This window comes from Dendrobates tinctorius, unplaced genomic scaffold (assembly GCF_039654945.1).
Source record: "Dendrobates tinctorius isolate UK_male_01 unplaced genomic scaffold, ASM3965494v1 ptg000158l, whole genome shotgun sequence".
In the NCBI taxonomy this organism is placed as follows: Eukaryota; Metazoa; Chordata; class Amphibia; order Anura; family Dendrobatidae; genus Dendrobates; species Dendrobates tinctorius.
In genome coordinates, this window is record NW_027361825.1 from 27,487,490 (window position 1) to 27,506,995 (window position 19,506).

The 19,506-nt window shown below is 42.8% G+C and overlaps 1 protein-coding gene across 1 annotated transcript in view; it reads left to right on the forward strand.

Annotated features, from left to right (window-relative positions):
• Nucleotides 1–15,767, forward strand: part of LOC141052008 (cytochrome P450 2H2-like) — a 37,971-nt gene extending 22,204 nt beyond the window's left edge. The window contains exons 2-9 of the mRNA XM_073549175.1: nt 7,777–7,939; nt 9,774–9,923; nt 10,008–10,168; nt 11,597–11,773; nt 12,107–12,248; nt 12,723–12,910; nt 12,992–13,133; nt 14,809–15,767. Coding sequence (XP_073405276.1) covers nt 7,777–7,939; nt 9,774–9,923; nt 10,008–10,168; nt 11,597–11,773; nt 12,107–12,248; nt 12,723–12,910; nt 12,992–13,133; nt 14,809–14,990 — 1,305 coding nt within the window. The 3' untranslated portion in view covers nt 14,991–15,767. The remainder of the gene's footprint in view (nt 1–7,776; nt 7,940–9,773; nt 9,924–10,007; nt 10,169–11,596; nt 11,774–12,106; nt 12,249–12,722; nt 12,911–12,991; nt 13,134–14,808) is intronic.
• The last annotated feature ends 3,739 nt before the right edge of the window (nt 15,768–19,506 follow it).

The window sequence follows — 19,506 nt, forward strand, 5'->3', positions numbered from 1 at the left end:
CATCGTCTGGCTCCACAAGGCCTCGAAGGCTCCCTTTTCTGGGAGTAGGTAAACCGGTTTTAAAGCCGGAGCTTCAGGAACAAGTTTTGGCCTACATTGCTGACTCAGCCTCCAGCTCTATCGCCTCCTCTTCTGAGCTTGAAAAAAATAAAAGCACTGAGTCGTCTTTGGAGGCTCATGGTCATGAACCACACCTTTCTTTGTGTCCTTCACTCCAACCAAAATTGAAGGATGCGGCAGCCACACAACAGATTACTCCATGGAGCTGTTTTCACATACCATGCCTGGGTTATCAAGTGAAATAGTGAATTACCCAGGCCAAGGTGAATCTGACATGGAGTGCACAGATGCACAGTCACTGATAGATGATTCTGCTGGTACATTCACTCAGAGCATGACATTGTCCTCGCAGTGTACTGAGCCAGATTCTGACCCTGATGAAACTCAGGTGCCCCTTCCCGCATACTATACCACCGTACACGGTGACACAGAGGAAGGTGCACATGACATTGAAGAGTAGGTGATGGATGACCCAGTTGTTGACCCATATTGGTCCTATGTCACAAAGAAGGTAGTCAGCAACGCTACATTGTTTCCCCCACTGTAAGCCCACCGGTTAGCACAGCAGCAAATATTGAGGTGTCGTTGCAAGGCCAAAGCTGTCAGGGAATCACAATGTTATATCAGCGAAAGACTGAATCTAGGCCATCAGAAAGAATACCAACTCCATCACCATCATCAACCCTCTCTCAGTCCGCCCTGTCCACCGCTAGTTCCACCATAGGCATCTCTCAAGTCCAGCTCACCCTGCCAGAGACTATGAGTAGGACAAGAAAGTACTCATCCTCTCATCGGCTTACATTGGGTTTGAACGCCCACATTGCCAAACTAATCTCGTTAGAGATGATGCCCTATCGGTTGGTGGAAAGCACAGCTTTCCTCGAACTCATGGCCTACGCAGTACCACGCTATGAACTACCCAGTCGCCACTTCTTTTCTCGCAAAACCATCCCAGCCCTCCACCTTCATGTGAAGGACCGCATTGTCCATGCAGTCAAGCAATCAGTGAGTGGAAAGATGCACCTCACAACTGATGCATGGTCCAGTAGGCATGGCCAGGGCCGTTACGTGTCCATCACTGCGCACTGGGTTAATGTGGTGGATGCAGGGTCCACAGGGGACAGCGGTGGTGGGACTGTGCTGCCTAGCCCAAGGTATAGGAAACAGTTGGCTGTAGGCGTTCGACCCTCCTCCTCCAACTCCTCTAGAAGCGAAAGCTCGTCCCCAGAGCGCAGTCGCAGCAGCACTCCATCCGCAGCTGCCAGTGTTGCACACGAGGTGTCCCCCTATCGATCAGCTAGTGGAAAGCGTCAGCAGGCTGTGTTGAAGATGATGTGTTTGGGCGAAAGACACACCGCGGAAGTACTGGCTGACTACTTTCAGCAACAAACTGAGTCATGGCTGGGCAGTCTACATCTTGAGGCAGGCAAGGTAGTCAGCGATAACGGCCGTAATTTTGTGGCTGCCATAGCCCTTTCAAAACTCAGACACATACTGTACCTTGCTTGGCTCACACCCTGAACCTGGTGGTGCAGTGCTTCCTTAATAATTATCCAGAGTTAACAGGCCTGCTCCAGAAGGTTCGAAAACTGTGCTCGCACATCCGCCGGTCGCCCGTACAGTCCAGTCGTATGCAGAAGCTGCAGCGATTGCTACACCTTCCCAAGCACCGGCTAATTATCGACGTTGCAACAAGGTGGAACTCCACCCTGCACATGGTTGAGCGGCTGTGCAAACAGAGGCAGGCTGTAATGCATTTGTGGGAGGATACCCAGACAGGCACTTTGAGGGCAGACATGGAGTTGACAGGTGTGCAGTGGTCAAAGCTGAAAGACCTCTGTAAAGTCCTTCAGTGTTTTGAGGAATGCACACGGCTGGTAAGCGCAGACGACGCCATCATAAGCATGAGCATCCCACTTATGCGTCTGCTCATGCAAACTTTGACGCACATTACGGAGCAGGCGTCTGCAGCCGAGGTTGACGAAGAGGAAGAGTAGGAGGAAATCCTTGAAGACAGTCAGCCATTGTCTGCTCCGGGACCTTTCCTGGACGAGGTGGAGAAAGAAGAGGAAGAGGAGGAGGAGGGTGATGATGGGGATGATTATTTAGGGGAGGAGGATGCTTCTCGTGTGTCCAGAGAAAATGTTGGCGTGGCAAGGTCTGGTACAGGGTTTGTGCGTGACAGGAGGGATGTGGATTTGCCAGAAAGTGCTCCTCCACCAAGCAGTCGCACTGCATCATTGACACCGGAAACATTGGCCCACATGTCAGATTATGCCTTGCAGATCCTAAAAAGGGACCCCCGCATTGCCAAAATGATGAACGATGATGACTACTGGTTGGCCAGCATCCTGGATCCACGCTATAAAGGCAAATTCCAAAACATCATGCCACAGGAGAACCTTGACCTAATATTGGCTAACAAACAAGCTACTATGGTAAACCGGTTGGTTGAGGCGTTCCCAGCACACAGCAGTGGTGATGGTTCTAACACGAGCTGTAGGGGCCAGGGGCAGCTTTTTAAGAGGTGTTCGTGGTGCACACATCAGAAGTGGCGTTGGAGACAGGGGTTTCATGACCATGTTGTGGACTGATTTTTCAAGTCCCGCTCACACGACTGGTAATACTGCATCGATGGAAAGTGACAGGAGACAGCACTTGTCAACTATGGTTACAAACTACTTTTCCTCCCATGTCGATGTTCTCCCTCACAGGTCATTCCCCTTTGACTATTGGGCCGCTAAACTGGACACCTGGCCTGAATTGGCACAATATGCGCTACAGGAGCTCGCTTGCCCAGCTGCAAATGTGCTATCGGAAAGAGTCTTCAGTGCTGCTGGATCAATCCTGACAGAAAAAAGGACCCGTCTGTCGACCCAAAATGTGGATGATCTAACCTTCATTAAAATGAACCATGCATGGGTTTCCAAGGATTTTGTCCCACCTTCCCCTGATGACACATAGGTTGACAGAAAAATGGCTTGCTTTGGTCCTCCTCTTCCTGGGACTTGAACAATTTCGCCTTTTGCATCAGCTGAATGTCCAACATCAACATATGCCACTTTCTAAAACTCCCTAACTGTGCTGCCTCCACCCCCGATGGCCGGGGTCACCACCTAGCGCACAAAACCGTGCGAGTGCCGTTGCCCTGGACAGGTGGGTAGGCCGACTCTTGGGCGCGGGCACTGGCACAGGGTCCCTCATAGTGCAATCAAGTGTCTCTGACGGTGGTGGTGCACACCCGCCGTCAGACATACCGCCGTACTATGAGGGGCCAAGTGCCAGTACCAACACCCACGAGTGGGCCCCCCTTGCTTGGGCAGGGTCCCAGCATTTGCAATCTTTACCTCTCCCTGCTCCTTCGCTGTGTAGTCTGGGCCGTCAAATCCATACTGGGCCTGACACCGTCTGAGCCTGCCTCCTGATCTATAGACATATATTTTGAATGTGTACACTATGCTATCCATACATGTTATCCGGTGATACGGTACCCTTTCTCACCTTTGTGCAATCACGTGTAATCCATACTGGGCCTGACACCGTCTGAGCCTGCCTCCTGATCTATAGACATATATTTTGAATGTGTACACTATGCTATCCATACATGTTATCTGGTGATACAGTACCCTTTCTCACCTTTGTGCAATCACGTGTAATCTATACTGGGCCTGACACCATCTGAGCCTGCCTCCTGATCTATAGACATATATTTTGAATGTGTACACTATGCTATCCACACATGTTATCCAGTGATACGGTACCCTTTCTCACCTTTGTGCAATCACGTGTAATCCATACTGGGCCTGACACCGTCTGAGCCTGCCTCCTTATCTATAGACATATATTTTGAATGTGTACACTATGCAATCCATACATGTTATCCTGTGATATGGTACCCTTTCTCACCTTTGTGCAATTACGTGTAATCCATACTGGGCCTGAGAACGGCTGGCGAGCTGTTAAGCAAGCTACAGCACCTGTGGTTTGCACACGTAAGTTTTTCATTTTTTCAGGAATGACGGTTAGGCCTAATTCCGGAACTGCGGTTGACCTGCACTTACTGGGAAATCATCGTTGGCGGGTAATAATTGTAATCAGTGATCCCCATCACTAACGTTGTTCAGCGGGTTATCTGCACCTGTAAGCGACAAACGCTGGCCCTTTCAGTGTAGCGCACATGCAGCCACGGACATGTAAGGGCATGACACACCAGTTATTGGCCAATCTCACGTGCCAGAGCCTCGCGTGTCCCTCTAGTAAGCCGGACTCGGACCGCGGGGCATGACGGAGTCTCGTTCGTTAACGGAATTAAGCTTGCAATGTGTGCATCTTTTTTGTTGCTGGATGGTTGAGGTTGCCCGTGTTGAGTCAAAAATTACGCCGCAGGCTCCACTCCTGGTGGTGCCCTTCTGGACATTCCTTTAAGGTTCAGCTTTGCAACCATACTGCCCACGTAAAACAAACACTTTGCCTTCATGAACGCTGTTTGGAGGGTCGTGACTCGTGGGAATAACGCCGCCCAATCAGTTAACCTGCTAGAGAGATCCTTCGTTGCTCCCAAGCATGACATCACACTCCCTAGGAGGAAGGTAATGCCACTGTGGCGACCGTACTCCTGGGGGCGACACAAGTGCACTGATGCCCAGCCACTGCTCGATGAATCTGCTGGTACATTGACCCAGACCACTACATTCCCCTCGCACTCTACACGGCCTGAATCTGACCCTGATGAAACTCAGGTTACCCTTCCCATATACTGTTCCATCTTACACGGTGACAAAGAGGAAGCTGCAGATGAAAGTGCAGGTTCGGCCCACCCGCCGTCAGACACACCACCGTACTATCAGGGGCCCTGTGCCCCTGCCGTCGCCAACGAGTGAGACCCCCTGCTTGCTCAGGATCACAGTACTTGCAAGGTTGAAATACTGTGCAGTGAGATGGAAGATGGGGACGACGAGGTGTCCAGACTAGTACAGGGATTCCCTAGTGAGGAGACTTATTTCATTGTTTTCAATGTTGGGACAGCAATTTTTGGGGAGCACTATACTCTGGAGAATTATAGATGGGGCCCACCATACACTGGAACATTCCAAAGGTGGACATCAGACACTGGAGCAGCATTTACAGGGCCCATTATACACTAGAGCATTAGAAATGGGACCCATTATGTTTGGAGCATTATTTGGGCCCATAAGACAGTGGAGCTTCATCCATGGGGACCAACATATACTGTAGCATTATGTGGAGCTCATCATATACTGTTTCAAACATTATATGAGACCAATGATTCTGTATGGAGAAATAGATGGGCCTCGTCATGAGATGTAAAAAGTGAAGTATTTTTCTTATTTGTAGTATACCACTATTTCTCTGCCGTATCGGAGCAGCATGAGTTGTGGTATGTGTTAAAGGGGCGCTCTTTCGCCCAGGGCACATGAAAACCTGGAGCCAGCCCTACCCCCCACAACTTTAGCCAAATAACCCCAATTTTTCAGTGCATAACTAGTATTATGAAGTAAATAAAGGATGACAAGCTTCAGTAATAAGAAATTATGCTTTTGGCATTCAAATGGGCACTGTAAGTGTGTTTCCTGTCTTCCTCTCACTGTCGACTTTTCTTCCCCATTGACTTACATTGGGTTTTGTGTTTCAGTCGGACCCCCAACTTTTCCCTATAGTTGGCCGATTTCGTTCGACCCGACTTTTGCGAAAGTCGGGTTTCGCGAAACCCAACTCGACCCGAAAAAAGGCAAAGTCGCTCATCTCTACTTGGCACCCTTTATCCGGATGGCTTGAGCAGAACACTTGAATTGGTGTGATTAGGGTGTTACATTTCTTCATTTTGAGAAATGAATACTCCTAACAAGGTAATTCCAGAAACAAATGCATTTAACAAATAGATCCCTCCTAGAGGTATAAATTTGGAAAGTATTGAAGTTTTTACTTTTTAATTAAAAAAAAAGTTGTCTCCACAGAGGTTATGCCAACTGCTCTCTTTGTAGTGTCACAGTCCAGATGCCTAGTCTGATTGAGGTTGACTCTGCTGTGGTGCATTTCAGATAGGTGGCTATGGCTCTGCATCTAGAGGAGACTTATCATGGCGCTTGAACTCATAGACATCCAGTGCTAAAAAACCTCCACCCCACACCATGTACACAATGGTTCAATTACTGAATTATTTTTTGTCTTGGATACCACCAAAATCTACAAACTAATATGCAAAGAATGAGAGGTATTCGTGAATGGAATGTGGGGCAAAGGAATTAGAAGATTTTTGCAACGAATATAAAGGTATAATGGTATATAATTATTAGAAGGTATTGAAAAATTCAAATTCAAAATTTGAAACAAAATTTAAGAGGATTTCAATACAATTTGAGACATAGGGTACACATAAAGAATGAGGAAGCCCCTAAAGAGTTCTTTCTCTGCAAGTTAAATGTATATGTGTATTTTGTACAGGAGAGTTTGTTGGATTTCCTTTCCAATGGCTCAGCAAAAATGTGGGGCTCCATTTGAACTTGCATGTTTTAATTTCAAGAAAGGAGAAACACCCACGAGCTTGATGTGTTGAAACCGCACCCACAAGTGATGGGGATGTCTATATAAAACTACACACAGATCATTTTGCTTTATACACCTGAGGAAGTCTCTTTTAGAGTAGAAACGCATTGTGTTTTTAATAACTTTTCAAGGTTTTTCATGATATTTCAATCCGTAACCAACATGAAAAAACCATCTCCGTATATGGATTTTTAAATAAATTCGATTCCATAAGAAAATTTTCCATAAGATATGTTTTACATCTGATGTTCGTTTGGGATCCCTACCAAAAGAGGGAAGCGCCTGCGAATTTTATTTTCTCACATTTTCCTTAGGTGTCCTGAATAGAGCACGACTAAATCAACTCCACACAAATCAGAAAGGCATCATGACACGATGTTGGTTCCCAACTTGCTGCTTAGATTCAGCACAACTTTGTGCCTATCCTGCACAACCGCTGCAATTTAGCACATGTATATATATATATATATATATATATATATATATATCACTCCTACTACTTATATGTCATCTATTGCGCTTGGGTAGTGCTCTCTTGCTTTCTCTCCCCTTATCTCAGGTTCCTGCCAAACCCCCTATATACTATTAAAAATCTGCAATAATTGGTGGTCCCATAGGAGCCTTTGCTTTGGGGCCCACAACCTTTAGTTGCACCATTGTTAAGACACATGGGTTATTTGTAGTCTTTAACTGAAGACACGTAATTAGGAAATTGACATTATCATAAATAACTCAATTCTTTCCTGATTTTACCACTAATATTTGCCATTTTTCTTTCATGAATTGTCACTAATTTGATTCAGTGACACTTAGGCTCTGAAGACTTTTTAGGAACTCTGATGATTATGGCTTTATATTGTGTACTTTGGCACTTTTTTGGTCAAGAGAAAGACCATCAACCTGATGGCTGGATACAATCAAGATAATGGTGGAGAAGACTCTGGTGGGCCTATCTACACTTGCACAAGATGGATCTTCCTACAGATCGTTCATCCTTTAGGTCACCATGACTAAAGATAGAGCCAAAGGCCATTAAATAATAATAATAATAATAATAATAATAATAATAATAACTTTGGCATTTTTACTTATTTTATTCATTTTTTAGTTTTTTCATCTTCTCATCTTGCTTTATTTTCCTTGCTTTTGCAGCTGAGTGAGAAATATGGACCTGTGTACACATTCCAAGTTATTAATCTCAATTCAGTTGTAATAGTTGGATATGATACAGTAAAGGAAGCTCTCATCGACTGCGGGGATGCATTTAATGACAGGGGAATAATTGAGATTATCTCTGTTCTGTTTGGTGACCATGGTGAGTAGGACATATGTTATCTTTGAACTGTATGTAAATTTATGTACATGTATTGAACAATTTTAGCCAGTTTTTACCATGCAGATTGGTTATCATTTTTACTGCTGTTCTAATTTTTTTATATTGACTGACGATCACTTCGAGCCCCACAGTTGAAGATAAGCCCCCAGTCCAACCTGCAAGATAAGAAAAATAAGTATTATTATACTCACCCGAGGGGTGGTCCGGTCCGATGGACGTCGCAGGTCTCGGTCCGGCGACTCCCATCTTCTTGCAATGCCACCCTCCTGCTTGCTTCCTCGCTCCTGGCATTGCTCTTCTGCACAGGCGTACTTCTCTGCCCTGTTGAGGGCAGAGCAAAGTACTGCAGTGCGCAGGTGCCGGGAAAGGTCAGAGAGGCCCAGCGCCTGCGCACTGCAGTACTTTGCAGTGCCCTCAAAAGGGCAGAGAAATACGCCTGGGCAGAAGTGTGATGTCGGGACTGATGAAGCAAGCAGGAGGATGGTGTTGCAAGAAGATGGGAGGTGCCGGATCCGGACCTGCGACACCCATCGGACCGGACTGCATCGGACCGGCCCCCCAGGTGAGTATAATAAAACTTATTTTTCTTATCTTTCAGGTCAGGTTGGGGGCTTATCTACAGCATTATAGCATGCTGTAGATAAGCCCTGTAAGGCAGCGGCCGCATCTTATAGCGGCCAAAACAGGTGACAGGTGCACTTTAGAAACAAACTGCAGCCGGGTGACAGAAGTTTTCCAAAAATGGAAACCCCATATGGAATAATTTACTTTGACTGACCCTTCCTACCTTCCTATATAATAGAACTGGACCATCCAGCTGACAGGGCAACCAATCGTCCTTTCTTGGCCATTGTCGCACACAGTTGACAACAGTTATACTGGTAAAATCTATGAGCTTTGCTACTTTCCAGAACCCAAAAATAGATTGTTCTCTCCCAGGCTGATGTCTATTAATTCTCCAGCAGATTTTTGAGAACTAACACCATCCGAGGTTATCATCATTCGCAGTCCATATGACTTCAGTGACAGCCAACTAGGAGCGGTCCCTTCCAAAAAATAAGACTATTCCAGCCACACTGGATCATGTACGGTTCTCTTTTTGTGGTGCATCCTGGAAAACAGTTAGGAATTATAGAGGTATGGGACACAGAAGATGCTCTACTAGAAATTTATGTTTAAATTGACAAAAGGGTGTTACTAATTTGGGTTTGTCCTTACACACTCTAAAACTTTCTAGCCAGTGATGACAGCTTATGTAGGGGTAAGAAAAAATGTAATTTATTGAAAAATTATAAGAGAAATAGCATTGAAAAGGCACAATGGAGAGGTCTAAGAAAACGTTATCCAAAGTAGATATTTCACTGAAAATTCATATAGTTATTTTCGAATACAGACATGTCAGAAGCAGAAAACGTGTTCCATTTATGGTTTGAGATAGGGCATTTAGTTGCCATAAGGAGTGTTCCTTTGATAAAGGCCCCTCTATTAGATAAGAGACAATAAATGTTTGCCACTGCTGATAAAATTCTCCAGCATTAGATGATTGGTTGGTCAACAAAATAATTATGAGGCTGACCAAATGGGTCCTTCTCTGGAAGGGACATCATATTAATGCAGCTTGTAGCATAATTTTAGAGCATAACCTGGTCACTCTACATGCTCCTGTAATATTTTGGCAGCAGCTTAAAGATATTTGTAATTTTTCGACAAAACAAAATATTTGTCTCCAAAATATGAAGCTGATAAGGAGCTAGCCTAAAACTGGTGCTGATTCTGTGAGCTCTGGTCTTAATCTTTCTCTACCATGTTCTAGGGATCGTTATGAGCAATGGTGAGAGGTGGAAAGCGATGAGACGATTCTCTCTGATGACCTTGAGAAATTTAGGCATGGGCAAGAGGAGTGTTGAAACGAGGATACAAGAGGAGGCCCAGTGTCTTAGAGAAAGGATTATGCAAATCAATGGTGAGTGAAAAATAAATACATGTTTTTACGTTAACAATCAACAATTGATACCCTGTAAGCTTTTATAAATTACTTTAATTGCAGATACGTCATTTAATCCAACTTACATTCTTGGACTTGCTGTTTCTAATGTTATATGTTCTATTGTGTTTGGTGAGCGATATGACTATGAGGACAAGAAATTTCTGAAGCTTTTATCTTATAACAGAGAAATCTTCAAACGGCTGAATTCTTTTGCTGGCCAGGTACATATTTTTTGATTCACAACCACCCAGCTTCATGGGTAATATTGCAATATGTCTTTCCCACCACAAAAAGAGCAATAGAATTAGTGACACTTGTAAAAATATTGAGGGCTCGATTCATTATTTGCTGTTTATTTGTAAGTTAAAAAATTTGGCACAAAATTGAAAATGATGTTTATTTTTGTCTTTTACCCTTTATGTGACTTTTTAGAGCAAAAAGTCTCATGTCGCGCTAAGATATTGCAAAATGTGCACAAAATTTTCAGGAGTACATACCATAAAATCACTCCATGGGGACTTGGATACATTTGTTTAAAAATTGTTAAAAAGAGACAGTTGATGAATTATTTGGAAACATCTGGAAAAAAACCTATAACCACAATGGCAAACATAATGAAGAAGGCAAATACGTATAAAATAAATTTTTAACAGAGCGAAAATTAAAAGATTTTGGCGCAAATCAAAAACAGGCTAAAAACCACAAAATTGGATGAAAAAAGGTGCACTGGCAATATTAAATCGGGACCCATGATATTAAAAAATTATTATTGAGCTGCCCTTTCTAGAAAAGCTTGCAAGATTAGATTGGTAATTGGGCATTTGGACAGCATCCAAGGGCCCTTTATCACAACCGGTCCATAGGTTCTAGATAATGTAGCGCATTTATGAAAGCTCCCACAAGGAACCATAAATCTTTGACCATTTAGAGCACTTGCAAAAGTTTAAGTGATAGACCTGCTAAGAAAATAAAAAAGCTTAATGATGGTTTTAGACCACTCGTGGCTGTACTGGTTAGTAAGGGGATGATGATGATCTTTGTTATTCCGAGGATAAGATCACTTTCAGTCTACACATTTCTGGTGAAAAGGTAGTAGTTGAAGATAAGCAAAACCAGACAACTAAATGGGAAGAGCTGGATTCATAGACAACAACCACAAAACATAGTCGGGGTCTAAAACCAATATTGATATTGTTTGTCCAATCTTTCTGTAGAACCATCTTGGCAGAGATTAGAATCACATATAATCTAAAAGGGTTTATTCAAAGATAAAAATAAATAATAATAATCTTTATTTTTATATAGCGCTAACTTATTCCACAGCGCGTTACACACACATTATCATCACTGTCCCTATTGGGGCTCACAATCTAAATTTTCTATCAGTATGTCTTTGGAATGTGGGAGGAAACTGGAGTACCCGGGGAACTGGAGTACCCGGGGAAATCCCACGCAAACACGGGGAGAACATACAAACTCCTTGCAGATGTTGTCCTTGGTGGGATTCGAACCCAGGACTCCAGCGCTGCAAGGCTGCAGTGCTATCCACTGAGCCACCATGCTGCCCGTATGTGTTTTTAAAAAGTTGAAGATGTTCCTTTTCCATTTTATAAACCACATTTGGAGATGAATATTTAATTATTTTACAGCTTCTTGGAATGTTTCCACGTTTGATGAAATGTCTTCCTGGGCCACACCAGAAGATCTTATCAAATAATATTAAGTTGAAAAAGTTTGTCAAGGAAATGATAAAAGCACATAAAGACACCTTTGATGAGAGTTGCCCACGGGATCTCATTGACTTCTTCCTCTTTAAAATAGAAGAGGTAGGTTAGAACAAGTTGACTATTTCTAGAGGGGTCTACAAAAGGGAGAATGTACCCTCGTTACTAAGTGAGGTCAATCTACTTGGCCAGAGTATAAGGTTTAGATGGCTTAGGCATATGGTTCTGATACGCAAGCCATCTAAACTCTTCTCTACCGGTATTCTTCATCCTGATTCATGGAAAACTAAGTTACCTGATAGTCATTTTGATTAGAAGTAGTCTAATGTTGGATTGCCTAGGCATCAATGATTCCAATCTCAACCAATTTATATTATCTGATCATATTGGATTTTGCATGTCACATATTGATTTCTGTTCAAATTGTTTTTACAGGAGAAAAATAATCCAGAAACTGAGTTCTGTGACGATAACTTAGTGGGGACCGTAATTGATTTGTTTTTTGCTGGAACTGAGTCTACAACTATGACATTGAGATACAGCTTCCTAATACTTCTTAAACACCCAGAGGTACAAGGTAAGATGTGTATCTACTTAAATAACTTTCTTTTATTAACCTACAATATGTTTTTCTCATTATTCGTTTTCTGTAATGTAATAATGGTAGATGTGGACTCACTGGATCATTTATGGATTTTGCATACCACAAAGTCAAAGAGTGAAGTTCCAGGGATTACCAGTTCTTCACCATAATCCCCTGTGTTGACTTTAGGATTTAGTCAAAGGGATATCACAACCCCAGAATAGACTCTTATAATCTTTTCTATCCACAGTGCTGAGATCAACAAGCATATGATGAATTCTAGCATTTGAACTGCAGATTTAAGAGCCTATGTGTCTAACTCCAATGCTACTTTATTGCAGCATTTGGAAAGTGCAAGTAAATGCACAAAAGTATAAGCACGTGTAAATCATGTCATGCTTCAGAAAACCCCTTGGATTTTCTCCAATTGGTGATTGTATTTTAACTTTATTTGTTTCCATTCTTTAGAGAAGATTCATGGGGAGATTGACCGCATAATTGGCCAAAACCGATGCCCATCAGCAGAAGACCGGGCTCAAATGCCATATACTGATGCAGTCATCCATGAAATTCAGCGATTTGCCGATATTTTCCCTATAGGACTAACCCGTGCAGCACAGCAAGACACAACTTTAAAGGGATATCACATACCGAAGGTAATTTGTCATTAACAGAACAATATAATATACTTCCAAGTCTTCTGTATTGAGCAGCTGATTTTAAATGTATTCCACTAGGGAATGATGATGGTTCCTATGCTAACATCCGTTCTGAAGGACCCAAATCATTTTAAGAACCCAGAAGAGTTTGATCCTGGACATTTCCTTGATGAGAATGGTGGCTTTAAGAAGAGTGAAGCCTTTATGGTATTTTCTGCAGGTACAGTGTCTTCAAAGGTTTCTCAGTTTTTTAACAAAACATGATTAAATGCTATTATAAATTTTAGTGAAGCCATGACTGTACATTATTTTCCATATCTGATTTCTGATATCTAATGCAGGGCCTCAAGAAGTGGAACATAACTTTTATCTTTTAGTCATTCTTTACCCCCACAGGCCCTATGTATAGCACTATCTATCAATTCTTCCTCCTAGTGTGTTTCTTTTTAAGTGATTCTGATATTCAAAGGAGCTTTTCATGCATGTCCACCATGTACAACCCAAAGGAATACATACCATAGAAGTAGACTATGGGCTTGTTAATGGGACTTTGAGAAAAGCGTCCCAGTTGTTGTTGTTCACACTTACTTTGCTAGTTATTTTTTGCTGACTTGAGCTTTTTTCCTGTGCAGCTTCTCAAAAAATAATGCATAACCAACATTTTTTAAGGACATGTTTGAAAACTACAATAAATTATTAAGATTTTAATTGACCTATTTCTGCAGCCGATATTTCTGACATAAAGATATTAGCTGCTTCAATGTGAACTGTAAAGTTACATTACATACATAATAATCAGTGCAACTTTTCCAGCGTCAGAAAAAATAATCATGGACAAATCACATTTTCTTAAAGACAAGGGAAAAAGGTGCCTTATTTTTACTGACTGTCCAGGAATTTCTGGACAGTTGGCAACCCTGGTACCTGACCTGACCAGTAATCTTTTCCAAGGAGAAATCACAAAAACCTGGCCAACCTATGGAAATTAGAAATTTAGCAAAAAACACTTCCAAAATTGATTTCTGGTTCCTGATGCCCCCAGTCAATAAACAGGCCAAAATAATGTAGCATAATTAGTACTATCATCTAAAGCATTATACAAGGGCAATAGGCAGTGGTGGTGCTCAATGGGTGAAGCAGCCATGATAAGACCAGCATCACAGAGTAATACCAAGGACTTCACTTGATAATGGTCTAGAAGACATTTAATACAAACTTGCTTAGGCTACTTTCACACACCCGGTGTCTTGGGTCCGGCGGCGTGTGGTGAAGAGCCGGACTGCCGGATCTGGCCTGCAGCAGTGACACCGGATGTAGATGCCGCGCCTGATAAGGCTTGGACAACATTTAAAGGAGCCGCAGCATGCACCGGGGGACGAGAGAGCCAGCCACAGAAAGGTATGGAGACAGAGAGAGAGAGACACTTGCCGGGCACTTGTAGGGTTAAAACTCACAGTGTCCGGGCATGCGCTTTTTAAAAAGCCGTTCCGGCGCTGCAAAAAACGTTGCAGGGAACGTTTTTTGCTGATGCTGGACGGCGCCTGTTTGCCGTATCCAGCAAAAAACGGAGGCGCCGCATGTCCATCCGGCATGATGCGGCGATCATTACATTCTATGTGACAAAATCGGATCCAATTCCGGATCCGGTTTTCACACTTTTCGCCGCATCAAGAAAGACGGATGTGTGAAAGCAGCCTTAGGTTCTCAAAACCAGTTCCCTCTCAGTTCATGGCAGCAAGCATTCAGGAGAAAATTCAAAACCAGGATGGTCATTTTTAAAATTGTTGGTCAAAAATTTTTGAACTACTTCACTTGCAGATAATTTAGAAGCTGACACAGATGGTCTCTGAGGACCATTATACACCATCTAACACATGATGTCTTCCTTCCACTAGGAAAACGGATGTGTATGGGCATGACTCTGGCTCGCATGGAAATATTCTTATTCATCACGACTTTACTGCAGAAGTTCACATTGAAGCCTACTGTGGACAAAGAACTCATTAACATCAGACCAGTACCCAACACCAATGGTTCTCAACCTCATGACTATGAGATGTTTGCTGTCCCTCGCTGAATACACTTTGCGGGCTACTGTCATAAAACAAAGATGGCACACATGATAGTGGCAGATACAATGTAATGAACAAGGATGTGGAGATGAATTCTAAATAGTGATGATCATTTTGGCAAGATTGGAACAAAATAGTTTGCTTGTACTTAGCTTGGAAATTTCAGTTCGGAAATTTGTTCTATTTTGGACAGGAAATTTATTTGATGCAAATAAAATGTACATTATAATGCTCTGAGGTCTCACAGGACCCAGGAGTTTAATAAACATGAAGAAAAAATAAAATAAATTATACTCACCTTCCCCTCACCTGTCCAGCTGTGCAGCCCCAATCTGTTTCAGTCATCTTCTTCTATCCAGTCACCAGTGTGGTGTTCACTTGGCCATCTTCAGCATCTTTAACTCTTAGGCATCTTCTGCACTGAGTAGTCTGCAACGTTATAACGTCATGCAACGCAAGTCATAACATCACACAATGTTAACATATCAGCGCAGGAGATTTCAAAAGATGTGGGGTAACAGAAGAACCAAAGATGGACAAGTGAGGACCACACTAATGACAAGACCAAAAGCAGATAATTGGCTGGGTAAGTGTTAATTTTTGTCTTTACGCTTTTAATCGTATCGTGGAACATTTCAAACCAGCAAAATGGCGGATTTGTGTTAATTTAAATACAAAAATATTTTGGTGAATCCAAAATTTTGGTGAAATTCTAGGCAAATTTAATTTGTCTTGAAATAATTCAGTTATCTTTAACCGTAAAATAAACTTGGTTTGTCAGATCCATTTTCTTAATGCATTTCCAAAAATTACAGAATAAAAATAATTGGTTGTGACAGGCAACAAAGACAATCAAGTTTAGTAATACAGTGAGCCTAGGGGAACTTAAAAGTCCATAAACACCTTTAACATATGATGAACTGGCCAAAATCTAAACAAAACAGTTTGATCGCATTTAGCCAGGAAATCTCAATTTGGAAATTTATTCTACTTTAGCCAGGAAATTTAATTTAATGCAAATCAAATGTATATTACTATGCTCCGAGGTCTCTCAAAACCTAAAGGTATGATAAACAAAGAAAATATATACACCTCTAGCCCTCACCTGTCCAGCTGTGCAGCCCTGATCCTATCCAGTTGTCTTCTTCAGTCCAGTCACTGGCATGTTTGCCATCTTCAACGCTGACTAGAAGTTATGACTCTGAACAATGCAAGTTATGACAATATGCAATGCCAAGAGGTTGTGGCCTAGTCAGCGTAGGAGACGACAAAGATGCAGGGCGACAAAAGAACTGAAGATGGCCAAGTGAAGACAATAAAAGTGACTGGACCAAAAGCAGGTGATTAGCCTGGCAATTATTAATTATGTTCTTATGTTTTTATCACCTTCCTGGAACTTTTCAATCCAGCAAAATGGTGGATTTGTGATAATCAACAACTGCACAATATCCCTGTGAGTGCTGACACTCCTGGAACGGTGTCAGAATAGGAGATGAGTGTAAGTTTTTTTTATTTTATTGAGGTCAACATCTAGATCAAGAAGGGGTTGTCCAAGTAGTGAATAACCCCTTTTAGCCAAGGTCTGAAGATATCAACAGCCTCGCTTCTACCTTGTGCTATATCATCAGCAGTGTGTGTAAAGGAAGCTGGCTTACTACTGTATCTCATTTCAATATCTAAGAAATCCCCGTTCTTTTGTCACAACCATTGCTGTCATTGCTATTAAAAAGAGACAGTATGCCAGCCCCAGAAAATGTGCAAAGCAAACCCAACATCTTAATCCTATCCCAACCTAACCTTAAGGCCTCGTCACACTAAGCGACTTACCAGCGATCCCGACACCGATATCAAGGTGTCAGGATCGCTAGTAAGTCGCTATGTGATCGCTGGTGAGCTGTCACACAGACAGCTTCACCAGCGATCAGCGCAGCGATGCCGAGCGCCCGGCATCGCTGGCCATCCCTGTAAAAAATAGAATCAAAATTAAAAATATAGTTATTCTCACCTTCCGACGTCCCGTTCAGCCATCCCGCCTCTCTCCACGCTCCGGTCCCAGTGATCCTTTGCACGAACGACCACGAGATGTCACGGTCTCGAGGGATAACAAAGTCTCGCGGTCATTCGTGCCAAGGATCACTGGGACCGGAGCGTGGAGAGAGGCAGGATGGCTGAACGGGACGTCGGAAGGTGAGAATAACTATATTTTTAATTTTTTTTATTATTTTTTACACCTGATCGCTGGTATCCCGCCTGTCACACACAGCGATGCGTGCTGGCCAGCGGGAGACCAGCGACCAAAGAAATGTCCAGAGGTTTCTTCCAGCGATCAGCGATACCGGCAGAGGGGCCGCTCGCGGATCGCTGTCACACACAGCGATCTCGCTGGTGAGATCGCTGTTACGTCACAAAAGTTGTGACTCAGCAGCGATCTCGCTACCGAGATCGCTTAGTGAGACGGGGCCTTTAGCAATCTCCTCAAAAATCAAGGTGCCATTCCCAATTTAGTAAAGGATATTTTCAATGTTGTTTTGGGGCTCATGCAGATATCCATACATGGACAGTCTGTAGGTATCCTGACCCAAGGCATATATCAAGCAGTCGAGTTCAGATTGGGAGACCAGCGGACAATCGATGCATTATGATCTGGGCTCGGACTACGTTTACCCAACGTTTGCATGAGCCCTTATTGTGCATAGAGCTTCGTTAGAGAGCCAGGTGGTATTTATAATGGTCAAAAAAGAGTATTTTCATCTCTAAAATCCTATCCCAATATGTAGTAGTTTATAATAATAAATATATTAGCAAATACCGGCAATTAGAAATGTAGCATAGTTCTTCTGATTAGCTATGTCGCTTACTCCATGTGAAGGTCATTGCAGTAGCTTAGGTATCCATAAAGATATTTGCTAATATTATTTTTATTACACGTATTACATATTGCGATTGGATTTTGGATATTTCTTTAAAGCGAAACGTTTTCTTTTAGTGATCCGTTGAGCTTACCATGTAGCTATTGTATGCTAAGTTGTATAGAGTTAGCAGTAGGAGTATCTGCATAAGTCTTTGAAAATACTATACTTTTTATGAAGAGGATAAATAAACATTTATTACAATTGAAGCAATAATTCCTGCTCTACAGTACAAATGATCAAAAATAGGGTGAACGTAAAGTCAGACATAAAGTACCTTGGACATGTTTACATTTCTTTTTCTTTCGGTAGTTTTGTTAGTGGAATTCCCCTAAGGGTGTGTGCACATGCTGTGGATTCTGCTGCGGTCCCGCAGCGGATTTGGCCCTGCGGGGTGTACAGTGCCATTATTCCCTATGGGAAATGGAAACCACAGTGCAGATGCTGCGGAATTTTCCGCGCATATTTTCTGCGGTTTCTAAACCGTAGAAAGAATTGACATGTCAATTCTTTCTGCGGATTCCGCAGTGGTTTACCATCTCCTCCATTGTGGAGATGGTAAAACCGCAGGCCAAAACCGCAGGCTAATCCACAGATAAACCGCAGGTCTTTTGACCTGCAGATTTATCTGCGGATTTTGAAAACCTGCGCGGATCAATCCACAGCAGATTCCGCAGCGTGTGCACACAGCCTTAAAGTCTAAAAAAAATCTTCAAAAACTTGGTGTTTCTGCTTCAAAAACTCAACCTCAAGATAGTGTGCAAACACCCTTTAGGCTTTCTTTACACTGATGTCTTTTTCAGGAGTTTTTAAGCATAAAGTCATCCTAAGAAACTGCTTAAAAAGCTCTTGAAAAATTCTTCAAATTAATTTAGATGGAAAATCAATTTTGCTGTTCATTTGAGCTATGTAAACGTATTTTTCTGACGAAATTTCGAAAATGCATGCCGCTATTGTGAAGTAGATCCTAAAAAAAACCTCTTCAAAGTTACAGTAACCCTATCCAAAGAAAAGGCTGTAAAAAAACTCTTCAGGTTAAAAAACTCATTAAAAATTCTTCAAAATAACTTCAGAAAAAAAACACCCCAAAAATGAGTTTCCTAAAGCGGTTTCTGCTTGAAAACGTGAGATTTTTTTTTTAACGCCCCCCAATAATTCAGTGTGAACAAAGCCTTAAATTTCTCGATGATAGTCTGCTTAGTTCTTGATCCATCCATGTGAAAAATCCTTCACTGACTATGAAATGAAATTGTCTCTCTAGTGCCACATATAGGTTGCAACTAAGGCTAGTTTCACACTAGCGCTTTTGAGCGCAGCGACGGCCTGCGCACGGCCGCCGCTAAGCCCCGCCCCCTGCCGTGCCTCCGCCGGTAACTCCGCCTACCGGCGCATGACGCTACATGCGTCCTGCATCCCCTATCTTTATCACTGGGGGCGCAGGCCGTGCGCAGTATGCATTTGGCGGCACATGCGTCCTTTTGACGGTGCGCTGACCTGCGCCAAACGCAACCTGCTGCAGTTTGGTTGCGCTCGGCATACCGTCAAAAAGGCGCATGCGATGCCAAACGCATACTGCGCACGGCCTGCGCCCCCAGTGATAAAGATAGGGGAC